General features: G+C 26.4%; 1 protein-coding gene across 5 annotated transcripts; it reads right to left on the reverse strand.

Moving 5' to 3' along the window:
* Positions 1 to 1,102: 1,102 nt before the first annotated feature.
* On the reverse strand, positions 1,103 to 18,683 carry LOC130673331 (monocarboxylate transporter 14-like). Of its 5 annotated transcripts, none has more exons than XM_057478305.1 (12): positions 18,387 to 18,683; positions 10,613 to 10,785; positions 10,324 to 10,525; positions 8,482 to 8,622; positions 7,668 to 7,856; positions 7,328 to 7,586; positions 6,230 to 6,422; positions 5,763 to 5,939; positions 4,890 to 5,112; positions 4,504 to 4,743; positions 3,440 to 3,565; positions 1,103 to 2,107 (listed from the first exon to the last, which is right to left on the reverse strand). In XM_057478305.1, the coding sequence occupies exons 2-12, from the start codon at positions 10,748 to 10,750 to the stop codon at positions 1,953 to 1,955; spliced, it is 2,043 nt and encodes a 680-aa protein (XP_057334288.1). In that variant the 5' UTR covers positions 10,751 to 10,785; positions 18,387 to 18,683; the 3' UTR covers positions 1,103 to 1,952. The 5 variants fall into 5 exon arrangements, with proteins under 5 accessions (XP_057334288.1, XP_057334291.1, XP_057334289.1 ...); XM_057478308.1 differs by lacking the exon at positions 18,387 to 18,683 and adding an exon at positions 17,919 to 18,058; XM_057478306.1 differs by lacking the exon at positions 18,387 to 18,683 and adding an exon at positions 13,768 to 13,898.
* Positions 18,684 to 21,068: the final 2,385 nt, after the last annotated feature.

Raw genomic sequence — 21,068 nt, forward strand, 5'->3', positions numbered from 1 at the left:
AACTTACTAAAATTGCACTTAAATAAATTACCTATAAATAGTGCTTTTGGTTTAATTTATTTTACGTTCAATGTCAAAATTAAAAAAAAAAATTGTTTTCAAAATCAATGTCGTAGCATTAAAGTATACATGATGACGAGTAGAATGAGTACCCACATCACTACTTTTAAGGAGAGGGGCAAAAAGGGTACCCCCAAAATTTTATAAAAAAATTATTTCTTTTTAAATGCTTCTTTAGATTCCAAAATCACTTGTACATGTAATTGAGTATTATTTTGATTTTTGAAAAAAAATTTTTAAATCAATTGATTTTTTTTCTTATCAATTTGCAATAAAAGAACACCCAATGTCAAATTACTTCAGATGTATTTCAATAATCAACTTGAGAATGTTTACAATTTTTGAAATTTTGAAATTTAATTAACTATTAATAATTTTTTAATCCATTACTTTAAGCAATATATAATCGCTTTTTGAAAAATTTTTTTTTTGGAATTGAAACTGAATAAATAGTGATTAACAAATAGAAAATTACCAATTTAAGCGGATACGCTACCGGACCTCTTTCTCACACTCAGAAAAATAAACAGGACTATCTTTGTTGCACTCGTAGAGTAAATGAGAATTTTAAAACAATTTTTCTCGGAGACGAATTAGAATTTTTTAAAATACGAAATTTCTAGCCCTATGTTAAAGTTTTTAAAAACGCTAAAGACTCTCTATTTTAGGTTTCTAGTGTTTGTCCGTGAATTAAATTGAATCAAAAATTGTTTACCGTTACCCCTTAAAGTAGGCGATTAAACTTTTTCAAAAATCTAAAGTGTCAGTCGAAAAATGTTAACGACTTTTGTTTTATAATAAAAACTATTCAAAATTTTTTATCTTCCCTTGCATCCAATAATTATGTGAAATGTAATTTTTCTTTATGTAAATTACTTACAAGAAAATTTAATTTAATCAAATTTATTTAATATCCAGAATTTTTTTTCACCTTTTTTAGAGGGTCCCCATTTGTCCCGCAAGAAATAAAATCTTTTTTTTAACCGCAGTTTAAAATGTTTTCTATTTACTTTGAATATCATTAAAAAAAAATAATTTAACGTTTAAATTTAATTTAAAATTTAAGCCCCCCCCCCTACATCAAATTATAGTATGACCATATTGACCTAATTAGTATCAAACCCAAATATATCGATGTTGGTACTCATTTAATGCAGAATTTTCTCACCTTTCAAAATATCTCATTAATTTTTACCCAAACCCAAGCCTTGGATATTAAAATAAAAAAAAGAAAAGTCGTGAAATTCTTTGGAAAAATAACATTTTTTTTTGTATTATTAATCACTAAATATTTACAAATATTCATACAAACTATTTTAAAATCTCAATTACTCAAAAATTATTAACTCATTCTAGTAACATAACATGTATATTTATATGTATATATGTATATTTTTTTTTTTTTGATAATAATAATAACTATTAAATAATTATGGCAATCGGTGTATAATTAACGATAAATAGACTTGATGAGTAATTATTATGCTTTACTCAATGCCCACTCGTTACTTATTTTCATAAGTCATATATATTCCACTAGACTTTTATATATATATATTTATATATTTACAATAAAATGAATTGGGATATTTATTTTTAAATTCAATAACTATTGACCCAATTCACTGTAATTACATATAAATATTTTTTTATAAACAAAAAAAAATATTTACAATAAAATTTATAACAAAAAAATAATTGGGCGGTAAAATTTAAATATTAAATGCAATTATATTGACTCCATGTGCTTTAAATCACGCACATTATATAAAATACCTTCTAATGACGACTATATTAATAAATTTATTAATAATAATAATAATAATAATAATGCAATAGAGCAATAGAGCAGTCTTGCCTAGTAATTTAAATTGTTATAAATATAAATATAATCAACAATTCTCAATATCTGATTTGGCATTGTTACGCTGCTTTTCCCAGTCGTTTATTCTCTTAAGTGGATAACAGATAACTGCTGATAAGAGTATTAAGGTACCTGATAAATAAAATGACGCGTCGTAGTTACCAGTAGCTTCCATTAGCTTTCCTGAAATAATAATTTTAAATAATTATTTTAAACTTATCGGTCAATTTTTATCTCTATTTATTTATTTAAGCTCTGAGCTAAACAAAATTATTTTTTTTTTAAATTTGATTTTGATCAAATTCAGTTATTTTTGAAATTTTTAATCACCGCGCGTACCCGAGTTGAAATTTAAATCGTAGATTGCATTTACTAGACATTGAAAACGTAAATTCAACCTTTGAAAACGTAAATAGCTGTAAAAATGTATTTTAGACGTAATTGACGTACGAAAACGTAAATAAGATTTGCGTAATCGTAGATTCAACCTTTCGAAACTTGCAATAAAAAATTAAACTTTATGGAAAACATTCCATTGTCAAAAAAACATGCCTAGTAGCCAAAAGACGAGAAATAAAAATTGTTATCAGCTTTTGAAAAATATTTTAAGCCTTGCAGGAGATAAATCTTCTGATAGCTCGTGAGTTAGTTTAGAGAGTATAGAGTCTAGAGTTATCTCTTGCAAGGCTTCAAAATGATTTTAAAAAGCCGCTGAAAATTTTTAAATAAATGTTTCCCAGCTTCTAAATAGTCTGTAAGACCCAATGGAGCATAAGAAACTACCCATCGGTACAGAACTGTCTCACAAGGCCCAAAATATACCACAGCTGTTGAGAATTTATATTCTTGGTCTCCTAGCTACTAAGTAGTCTGTAAGACCCAAAAGAGAAAATTTCTATTTCTCGTCTTCTGACTGCTAGACATGTTTTTTTGACAATCAAATGTTTCCGATATAGTTTAATTTTTTTAATTGCAAGTTTTAAAAGGTTGTATCTACGATTACGCATATCTTATTTATGTTTTCGTACGTTAACTACGTCTAAAATACGTTTTTACAGCTATTTACGTCTTCAAAGGTTGAATTTACGTTTTCAACGTCTAGTACATTCAATCTACGATTTAAATTTCGGCTCGGGTAGTAATAAATTTTTTTTAATTTGGAAGAAATTTACGTGATACAAAATTTGAAAAAAAAATTTTTTTTTTTTTATTTACGGACCTGCAATTATTAAATTTTTTTACGTTAAATATTTATACTAGTATCACATATTTGTTGGAGATTTAAAAATAAAAAGCCGCGATGATAAAAAAAAAAAAAAATGTTTTATTAGAAATTTATAATTTTGATTACTGCGCGCCGCGATTCAAATTTTGCAGGTTACTAAATTAGAGTAATAAAGTTATTCAAAAAAAAAAAAAAAATAAAATAAAGAGATATCGTAGCCTAGGGAATTTATATAGTTATCTGGTTATATCCTTTGTTAATTATCAGACAAGTAAATGTTTTATATAAACCTGCGAGCGGTGAACCAATCAATGCAGCTACCCCTTGAAATAGCAACAATAGTCCAAATGCATTCGTAAGTTTCTCTAATCCCACGAGCTCGACTACAAGAATGGATCTTAGTGCAGCAAAGGCGGCTGAAAAGTAAATTAAAATAATGTTTATTTTAATTTTTTAAATCTTTAAGAACTACAGCTTTAGTATTATAAATTCATAAGAAAAAGTTTAATTTTATAATTAATAGCTGGAATTAATTAAAACTCTGCTAGGGCTGTGCGAATAGAGCGAATTTATGAATTTTTCTTATTGAATCGAATCGAACTATTTGTTGAAAATCTTCTTGATTTTCGAATAATTTGAATTTCGATTTTCGAATTTCGTATACTCTGCCTGTTATAAAAACGATTAAGACAGTGGCTCATTCTTACTGTTAAATTATTAGGATCCAAAATAAATCAGTTAAATTAAAGCATTGATTAAACGAATCAGTGAAAAATACTGACGATCAGTGAAATTCGCTGACAGTTCCAAATATATCACCGATTGAATCAATGATATACTTAAGACTTTTTATTCAGTGAATTTCACTGATTATAGCAGCGTTTTTATTTCACTGAAGTTATCAGTGAATTTTACTGGTAACTTAGCTTCCATTTCACGAAAACAAACAGTGATTTTTAATGATCACACTAGTGTAAAGTTGAATTAAAAATAAAATGAATCAGTGAAAAATACTGACGATCAGTGAAATTTGTGGCAAATTCCGAACATACCACTGATTGAATTAATGATATACTTGAGACTTTTTATGCAATTAATTTCACTGATTAGATCAGCGTTCTTGTTTCACTGCAGTTATCAGTGAATTTTACTGGCAACTCAGCTACAATTTCACGGAAACAAACAGTGATTTTCACTGATAACACTAGTAGAGTTAAATTTAAATTAATATGAATCAGTGAAAAATACTGACTATAAGTGAATATTAACTGATGATCAGTACTTTTTTTTCATAATATACACGATGTTGTTAATTAAATAAAATAAAATATGAATAAAAAAAAAAAATACTAACAAACACTAGATCCATAGACGGCAGCATAGAAAAATTGATATCCTTTAGAATGTGATAATGCTGATATAATTGTAGCGATACCACTAATACTAATTAATACGTTATTAACAACAAGTGCATCTACACCCGGCAAACTTGTCGAAGTTCCACAAACAATACGACCAATCGTGTTTGTGATGCCAATTGTTGATACCAAAAATGTCGCAGTTTCATTATCGAATCCATAAGACATACCACGATCTGTTGGTGGTAAAAAAAAAAAATTTAACTAACCCCTTGACATATCGTTCGTTATTATTATTAGTATCACATTGAGATTAATCATCATTAATTAGGTTCAATTTATTTGTTTACTAACAAGTAAAATGAGTATTATTATTAAGTACCAGGTAGATAAGTGAATGGTGCGAAGAACCCCATCATTGTTAGACCACCGCTGATCGCGAGAATAAAAAATGATGGACTCTTTAGTAGTTGAATGTCCAACATCGTCACTAAAATACGTGATACGCTCTCGGGACAAAGATAACATCGGCCACTTTTTTCTTCCTCGACATCTGTTGTTGTTGGTAATCTTGTTACAGACATATGATAACCCACTGATGATAACTTAAAAATTTAATTATACATCAGTTTATTAATTTTGTAAAAAAAAAATAATTAATTAGTTTTTTTTTGTTTAAATTTTGATCAAATTTAAAATTGACTTCAACAGTTGAATTTGTCAGAAAATTTCCTCTCATTTGAGTACCCACATCGCTATGATAAAAAAAAATCTATTTTACATAATTAATTTCCAAATAAATTAATTAATCATCATTTTATCAAAACATATCGATGTTGGTACTCATTTTACGCGAAATTTTGTCACGAATTCGATTATCACGGTCATTTTTTCCAAAAAAATTTTTCTAAAACCAAAAACTATTTTATTCCAAAATGAAAAAATATTAATTAATTAATTAATTTTTTTCAGTTATTCACAAAATTAAAAATTGACTTCAACAGTTGAATTTGTCATAAAATTCCCTCTCATTTGAGTACCCACATCACTATGGTAAAAAAAAATTTATTTTACATAATTAATTAGCAAATAAATTAATCAATCGTTATTTTATCAAAATATATCGATCTTGGTACTCATATAACGCCAAATTCGGTCACGAATTTGATTATCACGGTCATTTTTTCCAAAAAAATTTTTCTAAAACTAAAAACAATTTTATTCCAAAATATAAAAAAAAAAAAGAAAAAATTACTTGTGATTTATAATGCGGTAATCGTGCAAGCGAGCCGCCATAAAAAATGTCATCACGATAAAACGGTCGTTGAGGATCTTTAGAGGTTGGCTGATGACGTTTACTTCCGGCTTTCTTTAATGATAACTGACTTCCATGATCACGACGACCGCTTATTGTGTGTCGACGAACTTGTAACTGAAATATCATACACATTTTTTCATAATCATAATCATAATCATAATATAAATAATATACAACATTATTATTTTTCATCAAATATTTATTGAAATGAAAAAAAAAAATTTTTTTTAGGTCATTAAATAATTTATCGTACTATTAATAATTTTATTTGACAACATTAAATACTGGTATAATAATTGATTTGATATTTATCAATTATCTGTTGTCAGTATTGATATTATTGAATGATAATAAATTTCTTCATATAGTCATATATATATATGTATAAAGAAATCATTACTTACTGTTGTAGATAATCGACCATTAAGTTTTTCTAGGTCACCCACGTCAAGTAAATTATTTTCTTCTTCTTTTTTAATTTCAATACTCTTTGTTACATCTAAATCTGAATAAAGTGGCACTGACAATCTTTTTTCCGATGAACTCAACTGTAAATCACCATTCAATCCTAGTATATTATGTGCTGAGTGGATTGATCTATATATTTTAATTATAATTATCATTAATTATTTATTTATTTCATTTTTTTTATTTAGAAATTTTTATATCAAGGAAACTCATGAGTAAAAATTAAAGTGAAGGTGAAATTAAGAATTTATTTTGTTTATAGTGAGAGGATTTGAGGGAATATTAAAATATGTGACGACATAAAAAAAGATTTTATGAGCTAATATTTTTTTTTTAGACATTTTATTTTACGTCTTTTTAAAAAAACTTTTGGTATCTCTAGTCTCTGAACTATTAGGTTTAAGAAAAAAACGATAGAGACTTTTTTTATAGGAAATTAAATTCTGTAAAAAAAGTTACTGAAATCATTTTACCGTATCTTTGATAGTTTAATCGGAAATTCGATTTTAAAAGACTGATAGAGCTTACGAAGAGTCAAGTAATTTTTTATAGAATGTGAATAGTTATTTTTTAAGATATCTCGTTAAATATGAGACTTATAAAAAAATGATAAGAAATGTTTTTTGTAGAGCATTTAATTCTCTACAAAAAAGGTATCTTGTATTTTTTTTTAAACTCAATAGTTATCGAGATATTTCGAGTTTAGAATCTCAATAGAAATTTTGAGTTCAAAATTTAGAAAATTAGATACGGAAATTCGGAGTTGAAAATTTTTTAGGATTTTGGGACCCCATGTGGTCGTCAAGGGTCAAAAGAATGCATATTTCTAGATCTTTGCAGACCCAAGTAGAAAAACGGATTCAGATCTTTGTAGATTTAAATTATTTTTTCGCGGGAATATTTAAAAATTTTCAAATATTTAAAATCATTTTCTTGCGACTATTCAAAATTTCTGAAGAAAATCTCTAGCATTTAATTATTAGTGCCTACGTAGTAGTGATTAAATAAATATTTCACTCAAAAATTGAACTTACTTGACAATATTTGGATTACTAGCGATGACTTGAGCGGCAGTAGGATACTCAGCATTATTATTTGTCCCAAAAATCCAACCCACCGCTAAATGTTGGCTGCCTCTCAATGAATGAGTAGAAACACTTTTCCCATTAACCAGCGGGCTTTTAACTTCTTCACGAATTCTTTCTTGATTAACTTCAGACTTCTTAACTTTTATTCGCGAGGGTTTCAGTGGCCGAAACATTGCGCCGCAAATCGCGCAATTTAATAACATTCCTAAAACAAATTATATTTATTCAAAAATTTTTCAATTATATATTTATATATTGTTTGTAATTTATATTATGTATGACAAACCAGATTGAATAAGTAAGGCTTGCCGCCAATTAAAATTTTTAACTAAAATTTGAGATACAGGCGCAAGAATAAATGCTCCAATACCGGAACCACAAACCGCGATACCGGTTGCTAATGCTCTCCATCTCTCAAAATAAAATCCAGCTGTTATTACTGCTGGTACATAAATTAATCCTGCACCTATTCCACCTAAAAGTTTAATAATAAAAAAATTTATTTAAAGTAAAACTGGCTAAAATTAAAAGTAAAAATTTTTTGTTACTTTTACTTAAAATTGTGGCTAAACTATTGAACTTACGACCAAAGTCCAAAGCAACTTTTTTGTAGAGAATTTAATTTTCTATCAAAATGTATTAATACATATTTCTCATATTTTTAATAGTTTAGTCACAATTTAAGTTTAAAGATAAAAAAATATTTATGTGATGAGAAATTACATGTTATGGATGAACTAGACACTTTAAATTGGAATTGCAAGTTTTCTATTAGAGATACGACAAAATTAGACAGAAACAAATTTATAGAAAATTTAATTTGCTAAAAAAAAGGATTCTTTTATTTTTTTTGTAAACTCAATATTTAATGAGTTATTTAAACTTAAGCTGATTACAATTTTATTTTAAAAATAATATTGAATTTTTTTTGTAATATTTATTTTTTTTTATCTATTTATAAGATCGGAATGTCAAAGAAACATGATAAGATACTTTTATAAGAGATCAATTATTTATAACACAAGTACATTGTCTTGATAAAGTAAATTACTAAATATACTTATATATAAGTAGATTAAAAATGATGAAATGAAAATTACCGATAAGTCCATAAGAGAAATAAAGAAATTCGATCGATGTACTAAAGTACGATAATACGAATGCCAAACAACTGATGAAACTGCCGACAATAGCTACTGATCGAAATCCATATCTGTTTGCTAAAGCCGACACAAATGGTCCTGTAATATAAATTTTTATTATTATTTATATTTAAACGGTTGTCGTCAGCTGATCCCAACAATTTTATACCACGACAAGTGATCCCTAGAAATTGATCCCACCGACATCTGATCCCATCAACAATTGATTTTTATCAACAACTAATTTACATAATTTAACTTTTTATAATTACAACAGTTCATTTTAATTACTCATGTCATAGTAATTAATTAATAATTAATTACTTTATGAATTTGTCAGTAGGATCAGTTGTCTGTGGAATCCATTATCGTGTGATACTTGTCGGGGATCAGTTATCGTGGATCAGTTGTCATGGAACCTATTTAAACATTTCAAATCTAGCCAATTTTTTCTTTTTCTCAACAGTACCCGGGTCAAAAATAAAACTTGACTCAGTCTTAGTTTACCAAGTCGAAATTTAGAGCCGTTTTTCACAAGACAAACTCGACTTTTTTTTACGATTTATTTATTTAATCCCCTCGGAGTGAAATTTACTCCGAAGGGGAGTTTATTTTAATATTAAAACTCCAAATCAGAGTGAATGCGGATTTAAATTAAATCTGTAATCACTCCGAATTCACTCCTGATTTTTTTACAGCGCAGTCATGATTTAAGACGAAAAAATTGAAATCAAGTTGAAATTGACTTGGTTTACCCGGGGGAAAATAAAACTTTATTCAGGCTCGTAGTAAAGACAAATAAGTTGAAACTACGATAAAAAAAATACGAATAAGTTTAAACTAAAATGAAAAAAGCTCTGAAAGTTGACAAAAATTTAATTTGTCGAAAAAGTTGAGATTTTATTAACCCTAATCGGTTGAACATGGGTCGTTGGTGTCCCAATATTCTACGGTAAACAGCCTGCATGCCTCCGAATTTTGATGAAAATGTTTATTGAAAATGGGATTTTCGGGGCTGGCAACAACTCTATCGCATAAAAGTCCAAAAAATACCTACGAATTTATTCAGATTTTTCCTTACAGAATAACAGTTAACCCTCGGAGTACACACCTCCGAACAGACCTTCGGAGTACACACGGGGTAAAATTGGCCCCACTTCACTTTTGAAGAGTTATATCTCAAAAACTATGCATTTTATCGGAATGCACGTCATGACGTTTTTTGTAGGTAAAACAATGCTCTTTTGAATACAACTATCATTATTTTGAATTAACTAATTTTTAACGGTGTAAAAATTAATTAAAATCAAACCTATCTTGAAAAATATTTCAGGATAAAAAAAATTCTGGGGTCAAAATGACCCCCCAGTGTACTCTTAGGGTTAAATAGCGACAGCCGCTAATGACCCATGTTCAACGATTACGGGTGTTGAAATCAGCGACACCGAATTAGAGTTAAATCGAGTTTTATTTTTTACCCGGGATAATATTCAAAAAATTGAATGTAAAAATATTCATTCATTCAAAAGTTATGGCCATATTAAAAAAAAATTACTAATGTTACTTCCGAAGTTCGAATCCCGTCATTGCATTTTTTTTTTTTTTTTTTTTTCACTGTAAAAGACCTAGCACCCGATCAGGAAACTAGTACCTGATTACTCCATGTATTTGTATAAATATATTTAATAAAATTTAGTAAATATAGATATACAAATACATGAGTGATCGGGTACTGGTTCTCTTACTTTATTTAATTTTGTCTTCTTTTAAATATACCCATAAAATAAAAAAATAATTTACCAGCCATTAAATAAAATCCAGTTTGTAACGAACTAGCAAATGCTACTCTCGATTTTGATACTTTAAATTCTTGAGCAATCGGGTCTAAAAATGTACCAAAACTAAATATTATACCATCAACAATAACATTGCACATGAATGATGCAGCAACAATTACCCAACCCCATCCACCATCTGGTGGTACCACCATATCCACCTCCACCTATTAATAAGTAAATTTATTTGAATAAAATTAAAAAAACCCATTAGTTTCATTGATTAAAAAAAAAGTTGATATATAAATAATTACTTCACTGTCAGTGTCATTGCAATCCTCGAGTTGAATTTCTTCGTTATTTTTACCGTTACCATTCTTAAGATTTTCCGGTGGGTGTTTTGTTGATTCACAACAGTCACTTTTGCTTTCTGTTGTTGATGACGGGGCCATAGTCGTATGATCACTGCCACGACAAGGGCATCAAACTGTAATAACATTATATATGGATATATATGAATGTAATTATATTAATATTAAGTCCGTTAAATATTGATAATAATTAACAGTAAAGAGAAATAAAAATATAATTTATATTATAAACGGGCGAATATTTTTTATCTTGTCACGCGGTAACTGTACTTGCTTATCATTATTTATTAAAAAATTTATATATATATTTCATCATATTGCTGTAATTAGTCATTTGTAATTAATATATTTATTATTAAATCGCGAGTTTAATTAATTATTTGTTAAGTTATCGGAGTATAAAATGTTTTCAATGGAAAAAAATCTGTTATTTAAATAGAAATTATTATTATTTATTTTTTTTTTTTTTTAAATTAGACTTTAAGTGTTTTGAATTAAAATAACTCGTTAAATATTGAGTTTACAATGAAATTAACAAACTACTTTTTTGTGGTAAATTAAATTTCCTACAAATTTGTTTCCATGCATTTTCATCGAATTTCTAATAGAAAACTTGCAATTACAATTTAAAGTTTCTAATTCATCGATAAGATAAAGTTGCATAAATATTTTTGTATCTATAAACTTAATTTATGAGTAAACTATTGAAAATATGAGAAATATATATCAGTACATTTTTATAGGAAATTAAATTCTCTACAAAAAAGTTTCTTATGACTTTGGTCGTAAGTTCAATAGTTCAGCCACAATTTCAATTCAAAATCAAGTATATCAAATTTATTAATATTATTATTATTTTCATCAATCAAATTAGAACTTAAGTGTTTTGAATTAAAATAACTGGTTAAATATTGAGTTTACAAAGAAATTCATAGAATACTTTTTTGTAGCAAATTAAATTTACTACAAATTTGTTCCTATGCAATTTCATCGTATATCTAATAGAAAACTTGCAATTATAATTTAAAGTTCCTAATTCATCAATAAGATAAAGTTGCATAAATATTTTTGTATCTATAAACTTAATTTATGAGTAAACTATTGAAAATATGAGAAATATATATCAGTACATTTCTATAGGAAATTAAATTTTCTACAAAAAAGTTGCTTATGGCTTTGGTCGTAAGTTCAATAGTTCAGCCACAATTTCAATTCAAAATCAAGTATATCAAAATTTATTAGTACTACTATTATTTTTTATTATTAGAGACTTCGTAAGGAAATATCTAGATTAAATGAATGATAGTAAAAAAAAATTAAATTGAAGAATTTAAATGACATAAATTAGAGTCGGTAAAAGATGTGAATGATTCTTGGGAGCTATTTAAATGTCTAAAGAGTTAGGAGTAAATAATAAAATTTAATGTGTTAAAGATCAAGTATATAATCAAGTTACATTTTAGCTTTGATAATAATAATAATAATAATAGTAATAACTGCCGACAAAATCTATTATAGCCCATGGGATTGACTTCCGAATTATTCTATTACTCTATCTGTCACTTTTACTACTCCCTGAATTTTTTTATTGTCCACGGGCACCGGCTTAAATTTTTTTTCAGAGACCTTGACTTGGTGTCGCGAACTCTTTTAACGGCCTTCAATTTAAATCACCCTGTGCATATCATTATTTGTATTTATATTTTTAATAAAATACAATCGCTTGTATAATTTATTTTCTGTGAATCATGAGAATAAAAAAAACCGGTATTCAAATTAAAATTTTACATTTATTTATACATAATTTTATTTCATTTAAATAAAATCGTGGAAATTTTTTTTCTTACGCTATAACTCTAATAAAATTTCCGGTTGTCAAAGTTTTATTTATTTTAATCAGATATTTTTTATCCATCTAATATTCTAATAAATATGAAAATTATAGTATCAAATTTTTCAAAAATCTCTAGTAGATCGAAAAAAAATTAATTTTATTAAATTGTCAAAATTAAATCCATAAATTTGAATGATACTGAAAATAGCCGACGTCTTATAGTTTTTGGATTTTTTTTTAAATAATAAATTATAAAAAAAAAAATATTTAAAAGAATTGCACCTTTAATTTTTTTAATTTTCTACATGTGCATATTTTTATTTTTTTTTTTTTTTATAATCGATTTGTTAAAAAACAAATCCGAAAATTTTTAATTGTCCGTTAACTTCAGGATCATTTAATTTTATTATTTAATTGTCTCTTTAAATATAAAAAAAAATATTATTATTTTTAATAAAATATAATTATTACATAAAAAAAAACCGTAGACGCAAAAAAAAAAAATATAAGTCATTTTTATAAAATCTGAATAATTTAAAACACTTGTATAAATTTATTTATATCGATATAAATATATTTCCGTTCACTTCAAAATTACCCGGGAATCTCAAATATAAAATATATAAAAAAATAAATACTGTATAAAACATCACTTACATTTTAAATAAATAAATAAATAAAATAAGTAACAACTAAAAATACAACTGCGTCTTTTCGCCTTAATACTTATATATATGTATATATATATATATTTTTTTATTTATCAACAATTGTATCCCGTCCGAAACCGAATTTGTTGCGTCTTGAATCGTGTCTCGGGACGTACTGTTTCATCACTACAATTACACTCATAAAAAGATTGTACTGTTTAGATATGTTACAATAATATATACTCATATATTATTCCTCTAGCTAAACATATAGAAAATTTATTAAAATTAAATATTAGCCAAAAAAAAAATTTTTTTTAAGGTTTAGTTAAATAAAAAAAAAGTGACATAAAAAATTTATATAAAATATAACTATTATACATTATTTATATAAAACTCATATTTACTTACTGATTTATAATACCGATTATTTAATAATAAAAAAGATTATTTTAAATTAAATAGTCGAAAAAGCAAACACTTATTATTTGACTTTGATACAGCGGTACAATTTTTTTTTATCACTTAAATTATGTAAGATAGCGAGAAATTGTTACAAAAAAATAAATATAATTAAATACTTAAATTTATTTGGAATATAATAAAGACATTACATGAAGCAACAGCAGGTAATTATCATCAAAGTGCTTTTGTTTGAGTGAAACATTGAAAAAAATGTTATCAGAGAATTGGGGAATTTTATTAAGACAATAAATTTTAAGTTTTTATAAGGCGTATGTACTTTGATATCTTTATTATTAGTTTGTAATTAAATTTTTATTTTATTAAATTACTGTTAATTAGTAATTGTACTAATGACGTTTAAAGTGGAAATTTTTTTACGCAGTAAAATAAATGATAATGATAATAATAATTATTATTATGTATTTATTTATTGATTTTGTATTTGTAATAATATTTATTTTTTTACTGACAATCGCGAGGTAGGAGTTGGAAAATATTTTCATTAAATGGACTTATTAATGGGGGGGGGGGAATTTATATTACGGTGTTGTGATAATTGGCGCCAATTGGTGTTTGTATAAAAAATTACGAGCTTATTTAGGGATTTGAGGGGGAATTTTGAAATTTTGAGCAGTGGAATTATTTGCCGATTGTGTGGGAAAATTTAGTGAAGGCAGAGACAATTTTTGATTAGGTTCAATTGTTTGATTTATATAAAGTGAGCGACTCTGGTTGTAATTTTGGGGAGAGATTTTAGGAAATTTTTTTGGCTGTTTGAAGGCCGACTGAAAAGGTCTGATAAGAATTTTTGAAATTTTTTTTAACTTTGGAAATATTTGAGTTGGAAGATTCGCTGAGGGATAATTTTTTCGGCTGCATGGAAAAATTTATGCGGTGGGTTGAAAATTTTATGTACCTGAAGATCGGAACATTTTTCAGGCAACGAAAATGAAAATAATTCATGAAATTTGTGTCTAAAGGCGAATTTCGGGGTAGTTGGGGGTGGCCTGTCATTTCCAAGTGGCGTGTGAAACATTTCCGAAATCTAGATCCAGTAGATTTTTTACTTTTCATTTCTTTATTCTTATTTTCGTTCCGCGAAAAACGTTCCGATCTTCAGGTACATAAAATTTTATACAGTGAAAAATTCCCAACAAATTTTACTATGGGTGCATAGTAACACCGGATTATAAGAAAACTGATTCAAAATTTACAAGTGTCCCATAATAAACGTATGCGCAGACTACACGATTGTGGCCTACACGCATACGTTTATTATGGGACACTTGTAAATTTTGAATCAGTTTTCTTATAATCCGGTGTTACTATGCACCCATAGTAAAATTTGTTGGGAATTTTTCACAGTGTAGTAGAAGAAGCAAAGAGGCTAAAAATTTAGTTTCTGTATTTTAGTTGTATGGTAAAATTTGAGCTTTATAGTAAAATTTTGTCTGTTTATATTTATGCTGAGATTAGGTACTGGCGTAAAATATGAGTTAACTTTTAAAATTACCAGCTATTTAATTTTTTAGTTGCAGTAATGAAAAAATATTCAGTCAAAAGACCCGTTACTGTCACGGTAATTTTTTACGCGGTTTCAAATAAATTTAAACCTTTGTCTCTGGCGTCTAAGCTCTTGGGTTTACGTAAAATTTACTAAGGACTTTTTTTATAAAGAATTAAATTCTCTACAAATTTTAACTGAAGTATTTTCAGCGTATCTTTGATAGTTTGACTATAAATTTAATTTAAAAGTTCTAATAACGCTTAAAAAGACTCAAGTGATTTTTAATACAAGTTCAATATTTATTTTTAAAATATCTCGTTAATTATGAAATTTATAAAAGAATTAATAAGAACAATTTTTATAGATAATTAAATTTCTTACAAAATTGTGCTCATTAATTTTTACCGTATCGCTAATAGTTCAAATAACTTTTAAACCTCAATTTTACTCAAATCTAATTTCGTGAGTTCGAATCTCCGTCACTGCATTTTTTATTTATTTTCATTAATTTCTCCACAGTATTACCCCCCTCCCTAATTTGTATTATTCAAAATAATTATTTATAAAAAAAATAAATACTCAATTATTGACTGGCGATTATTGAACTCTAATGATTAATAATAAGATCATAAGATCAATAAAATATAAAAAAATGGCAAAGAAAAAAGTATATATATATGTACAAAGGAATAAGAACAAAGGTCTTAGGATAGTCCTATACATTTCCAATGACTATCAGCCATTGATTTAAATAAATGACTTTAAATCTTAAATCGTGACGTTTTACTGATTTCTCTTGAAAGATACTTAAAAAATTCATTGAGAAAAATACATAATTAAATCAGAGCACCGAGCATATGTTCAGTACAAAGTTCATTCAAACTCACTCTTATCTCATTAAAAAAAAAAAATAATATTTCACTTTAGTATTTACAATTGTTTTATTTTATTTCACATATTTATTTACTAACATTTCGCTTCTAGTATATCGCGCGTAAAAATGATAATTATTTAAATAAAATATATAACGACTATAAATAAATCAAAATGACTTATTCATGATATATTTATATCAATGAGGTTATTCAATCATCTTGTTTTTTTGGTGATATGACTCTTTGAAATTTGTTTTTTGGCCGTAGACTGTAATAAATTTTGGTGTAAAAATTGCCCCCGAGAACTTTACGCGGTGAAATAACGGTGTAAATTATCCATCCGTGTAATTTTAACAAACGGGTGTAATCTACTTTTTTTACACCATTCCGTGTTACTCGTTATAAAATTTATTTTATCTATATACAGTAGATTCCCCTCAATTTGTTAAAACTCGTTTGGAACGCTTCCCCCACCAACAAAGTAAAAGTTTCGTGCCGAAACCTCGCTATAAGACTAGCGACAATTACGACTAAAATCGAGATAAAATGATAACCCTGAAGTTAAAAGACAATTAACAATCTTTGGATTTTTTTTTTCAACAGATCTATTGCAAAAAAAAAAAACTAAAAATATGCACATGTAGAAAATTTAAAAAACTATAGGTGCAATTTTTAAAAATATTTAATTTTTTAAATTTATCATTTTTAATAAAATCCAAAAATTATTAGACGTCGGCTAATTTCAGTATCATGATAAAATTTACATACATAAAGATTGTAGATTAAATAATTTATTTTCATAAAGAATATTTAAAATTTCGTGGTATCACATGATTAATTAACAGAAAAAAACGACAAAATTCTAATTATTAATGATTAACACAACAGTGGAGGTACCTCAATTCTAAAAATTTTTTCCTCTACAGCCCCGAGCTAGTCTTATAACGAGGTCCTACTCTATTTTGTTTAACTCTTGACGGTGTAAAAGTTTCTAATTCGCACCGCCTTAATTTAACACGATATTTGGTGTAATTTTCACACAAAAATTTTTACACCATCATTTACTACACCGAGTCCAAAATTTTTTACAGTGTATAGATAAATTTTTTTTCGGTTTCTGTCGAAAAAAATTTCATCGGAAGTCTTACGTCCGGAATAATAATTTTTTGAGTCACAAGTGATTCATATGATAATTAATTCATATATATATATATGGATATATATACGAAAAAATTTTGGTTTGTTTGAATAAAGACAATAAAATACTTCACATATATTCATACATATATATCAAGTGTTATAAATTTTAATCAAATTTTTTCAGTAGAAATTAATTTATGATTATAATTTCAAAAATATATATATATAGAGTAGAAGACCTAATATCCGCTCAGGGACTAGCACTCAATCACTCCATGTATTCGTATATATAAATATAGATATACAAATACCTAGAGTTATCGAGTACTAATCCCTGATTGAGGATTAGGTCGTTTACTTCATATATATTTATATTTTTTTAAATTAATAGCAATAAGTTGTCATGAAAAAAAATTTTTTTGTAGAAAGATTTTTTTTTTAAAGAAAAATATTTTGTCAGCCGCTCAATTAAAGATCTGATAGAATTATTTAAAAATAATAATAATAATAACAATAAACATAAAATTTGTATGAATAACGCACGTGTGTTGACACAGTGGTAACCACGTGCGTCACTTGCGCGAATGAATATCGCGCAGACTCGGCGGGAGAGTGCAGCCGCAAAAAAAATAATAATAAAAAAAAAAAAAATTTATATACATATCCACGAGGTCGTGGAACCTTTTATAAATACCACAATTTAAATAAATCACAAACTTAAAATTTTCCACTTGCCCCCACCCCCACTTGAATTTGATTAAAAAATAAGAAACTTTACCTCCACTAAATGAATCCAATAAAATAAAATAAAAAAAAAATAATAATAATAATAATAATGAGTGACGATTAAACCACCGAATTATTAATAACAATAATATTATCGTATTGATAACAGAATCCGTTCTCGCTCACTTGATATATTTTTTAATAGACACGTGGCGGAGAATTTTTGGTCTTTAGCCAACATAAAAAATATCTAATTAAAACTCTGTTAAATGTATATACATATATAGATATCCCTATTTTATTCAATTAATCGACTAATTTATAAACAAAAGTTTGTAAATATATATATGTATATATATTAATATGTATATATATACATAAATAAATAAATAAATAATTCGATACGAAATTAACTGAACGCACACACAAGATCGACTGGAGGCCAACGGGAATTATATATCTTTTATATATCTTTATACATATATGTACATATATATATCTATATAAAAAATTAACAAACCTCTGTATTGGTATCGTATCGAATACCGGTTACTTCGACGCAATTTTACACTCATCGAATTTTTTAATGATTTGGAAAACTAAATTTTTTTTATCACTCACTAAAAATTTTTTCAAAATTATAATCAACCCATTTTCCCTTATTTATATATTCCTCGGTCGTATAATAGACATTCTCCCCAGAAATTTTTTTTTTTTTACATTACTTTAAAAAAATTGTTAATAATAAATATGTATATGTTTACAATATATATATACATATATATTTAATAATAAATTTATCAAAAATATATATTTAATGGCATGTGAACAGACAGACAGCCAGCAAGTGAATAACAAGAAATTTAATATAAGAATATAGTGTACGAAAAGAGTTAACCGGCTACTTTAATACGTATATATATATATATATATATATATGTATATATATATGAGATAAAGATGAGTAAAAGAGTAAAAGAGATAGAAGTGAGTGAGGTACATGCGAACGTGGAGGTAGTAAGTAAAAAATTTTTTTTTTTGGCCAACTACCAAACGCGATCAAGACACATGACGAGACAAATACAATTTAGTGGGTCGACTACTTATATATATATGAATGTATATATATATATATATGTATATATGTATAAATGTATATATTTATATAAATTACAATGACCTTTTATTTATATTTTTTATGAAAGCTTTAATATTAAGCTGCTTAAACATTCTACATATATTTTTATATTTATTATATATGATATATAAATATACTTTTAAGTAAAGCTGTTTCCTTTCACTCTTACTATCTAAATGCTTTTGTATATTTATTATTAATTAGCTATTCATGTATATTTAATTATTATACAATCAATTAATTTATTCATGAATTAAAAAAATAAAAATATATGAGACTGGAATTTCATATTTTTTTGTTAATTACTTAGTCAATGAAAATTTTTTATTAATTTCTTTACGAGAATGTGAATAAGTTAAATTTGAATATTGAAGTATAGAGTTGAGGAAAAATTATTTTACCGACAGAGGTAAAGAAATTTGCGGCGCTGGTTAATAGCGCGAATTAAATATTGAGGTGCAATGATTATGAAGTGAGATAATTTTCGTACATACCTTTTGCATTTGAGTTGTGCATTAAAATAGTAGCATAATTAAATTTGCGATCCTTAAATTAGCAGACAGTTAACAAGTTTTGAATTTTTTTCAATTAATTGATTAATTACAAAAGAAAAAAAATCCCAAAATATGCACATGTAGAAAATTTAAAAAACTATGGGTGCAATTATTTGAAATATTTTTTTTTACAATTTATTACTTTGAAAGAAACCCAAAAACTATTAGACGTCGGCTAAATTCAGGATCATTTAAATTTAAACAATTGAAGCTTTTGAAATTTCAAATTACAGTAATTTTTATATGAACTGTCAAGTATTCTAATACAGGATAGTATAAGGAACAAAAAACGTTTGTATTGTAAAGATTTTCCCCATAGGTAAAAATCTTCGAGCCACTGGTCAGGAAAATCATACACGGAAGCGTTTTTCTTGATCTTTCCCCATCGGATGCGGTCATAATTCGAAATGAAAAAAAAAAAAAAATAGAAAAATAAGCACATGTAGAAACTTAAAAAAACTACAAGTGCAATTAAAAAAATTTTTTTTTTTTATAATTTATCGTTTGGAAAAAAAATCTAAAAATTATTAGACGTCGGCTAACTTCAATATCATAATTTTGTTGGGATTTTTTCGAGTTTCTTCTAATAAAGGCCTGATAATAGACATAAAATGATAACATTGTGTGGAGTTACTCCTTACCAGAGCACACCTACGAACTACTGATAGAAATAAATAGGCAGCCTCATCCGCTATCCTCTAGTCGAAAAAAATTTTCTCGAGGCCTTTTTGAGTTTCTTACTGAAAGGCATCATAATGGACAAAAAATTTTAATATTGTGTAGAATCATTCCCAAGAGTAATGAAATTAGTGTCACTATTCATAAAAAATACACGGAGAAAAACGTTGGCTCGAAGCCTAGCAATTTTTATTATGCTGTCGACCAAAGTTGAAACAGGAAAGCAAGCATCCAAAAATTTGTTATGCTCTTTTAAAAATTATTATGCCGCATCACAATTATTATAATGTATGAAAGTAATTGTTATTAAAGCTTATCGACAAGTTTCTCGCGTGTAGTAAGTATTATGACTCAGCACAATAATTTGTTGTATGAGCATAATAAATTTTTTGATGCTTCCCTTAAAGAATTCCTGTTTCAAGTTTGGTCGACAGCATAATAAAATTACTAGGCTTTGAGACGACTATTTTCTCCGTGTACATATACTAGTTGCCTGTTATCATTTCTTATCAAAATTTCTTTATCCTCCACGGATTAATTATTAATAATTTCTTAAAACACAAAGTTTTAGTTTTTAAATTTCAAAAAAAACTTCATGTTCCATTTGATGTTTCCGATCTCTATTCGCTAATTAATTTTAATAAAAAAAATTATTTGCACTAAGGTAAAAGACCTAGTATCCGGTTACTCACGTATTTGTATATCTATATTTAGTCAAATTTAATAAATATATATGTACAAATACATGAGTAACCGGGTACTAGTTTCCTAATCAGGTACTGAGTCTCTTACCTCAGTTTAATTTTTATAAAAATAAAAAAATAGAGTTCAG

The sequence above is a fragment of the Microplitis mediator genome, chromosome 8 (assembly GCF_029852145.1).
Source record: "Microplitis mediator isolate UGA2020A chromosome 8, iyMicMedi2.1, whole genome shotgun sequence".
In the NCBI taxonomy this organism is placed as follows: Eukaryota; Metazoa; Arthropoda; class Insecta; order Hymenoptera; family Braconidae; genus Microplitis; species Microplitis mediator.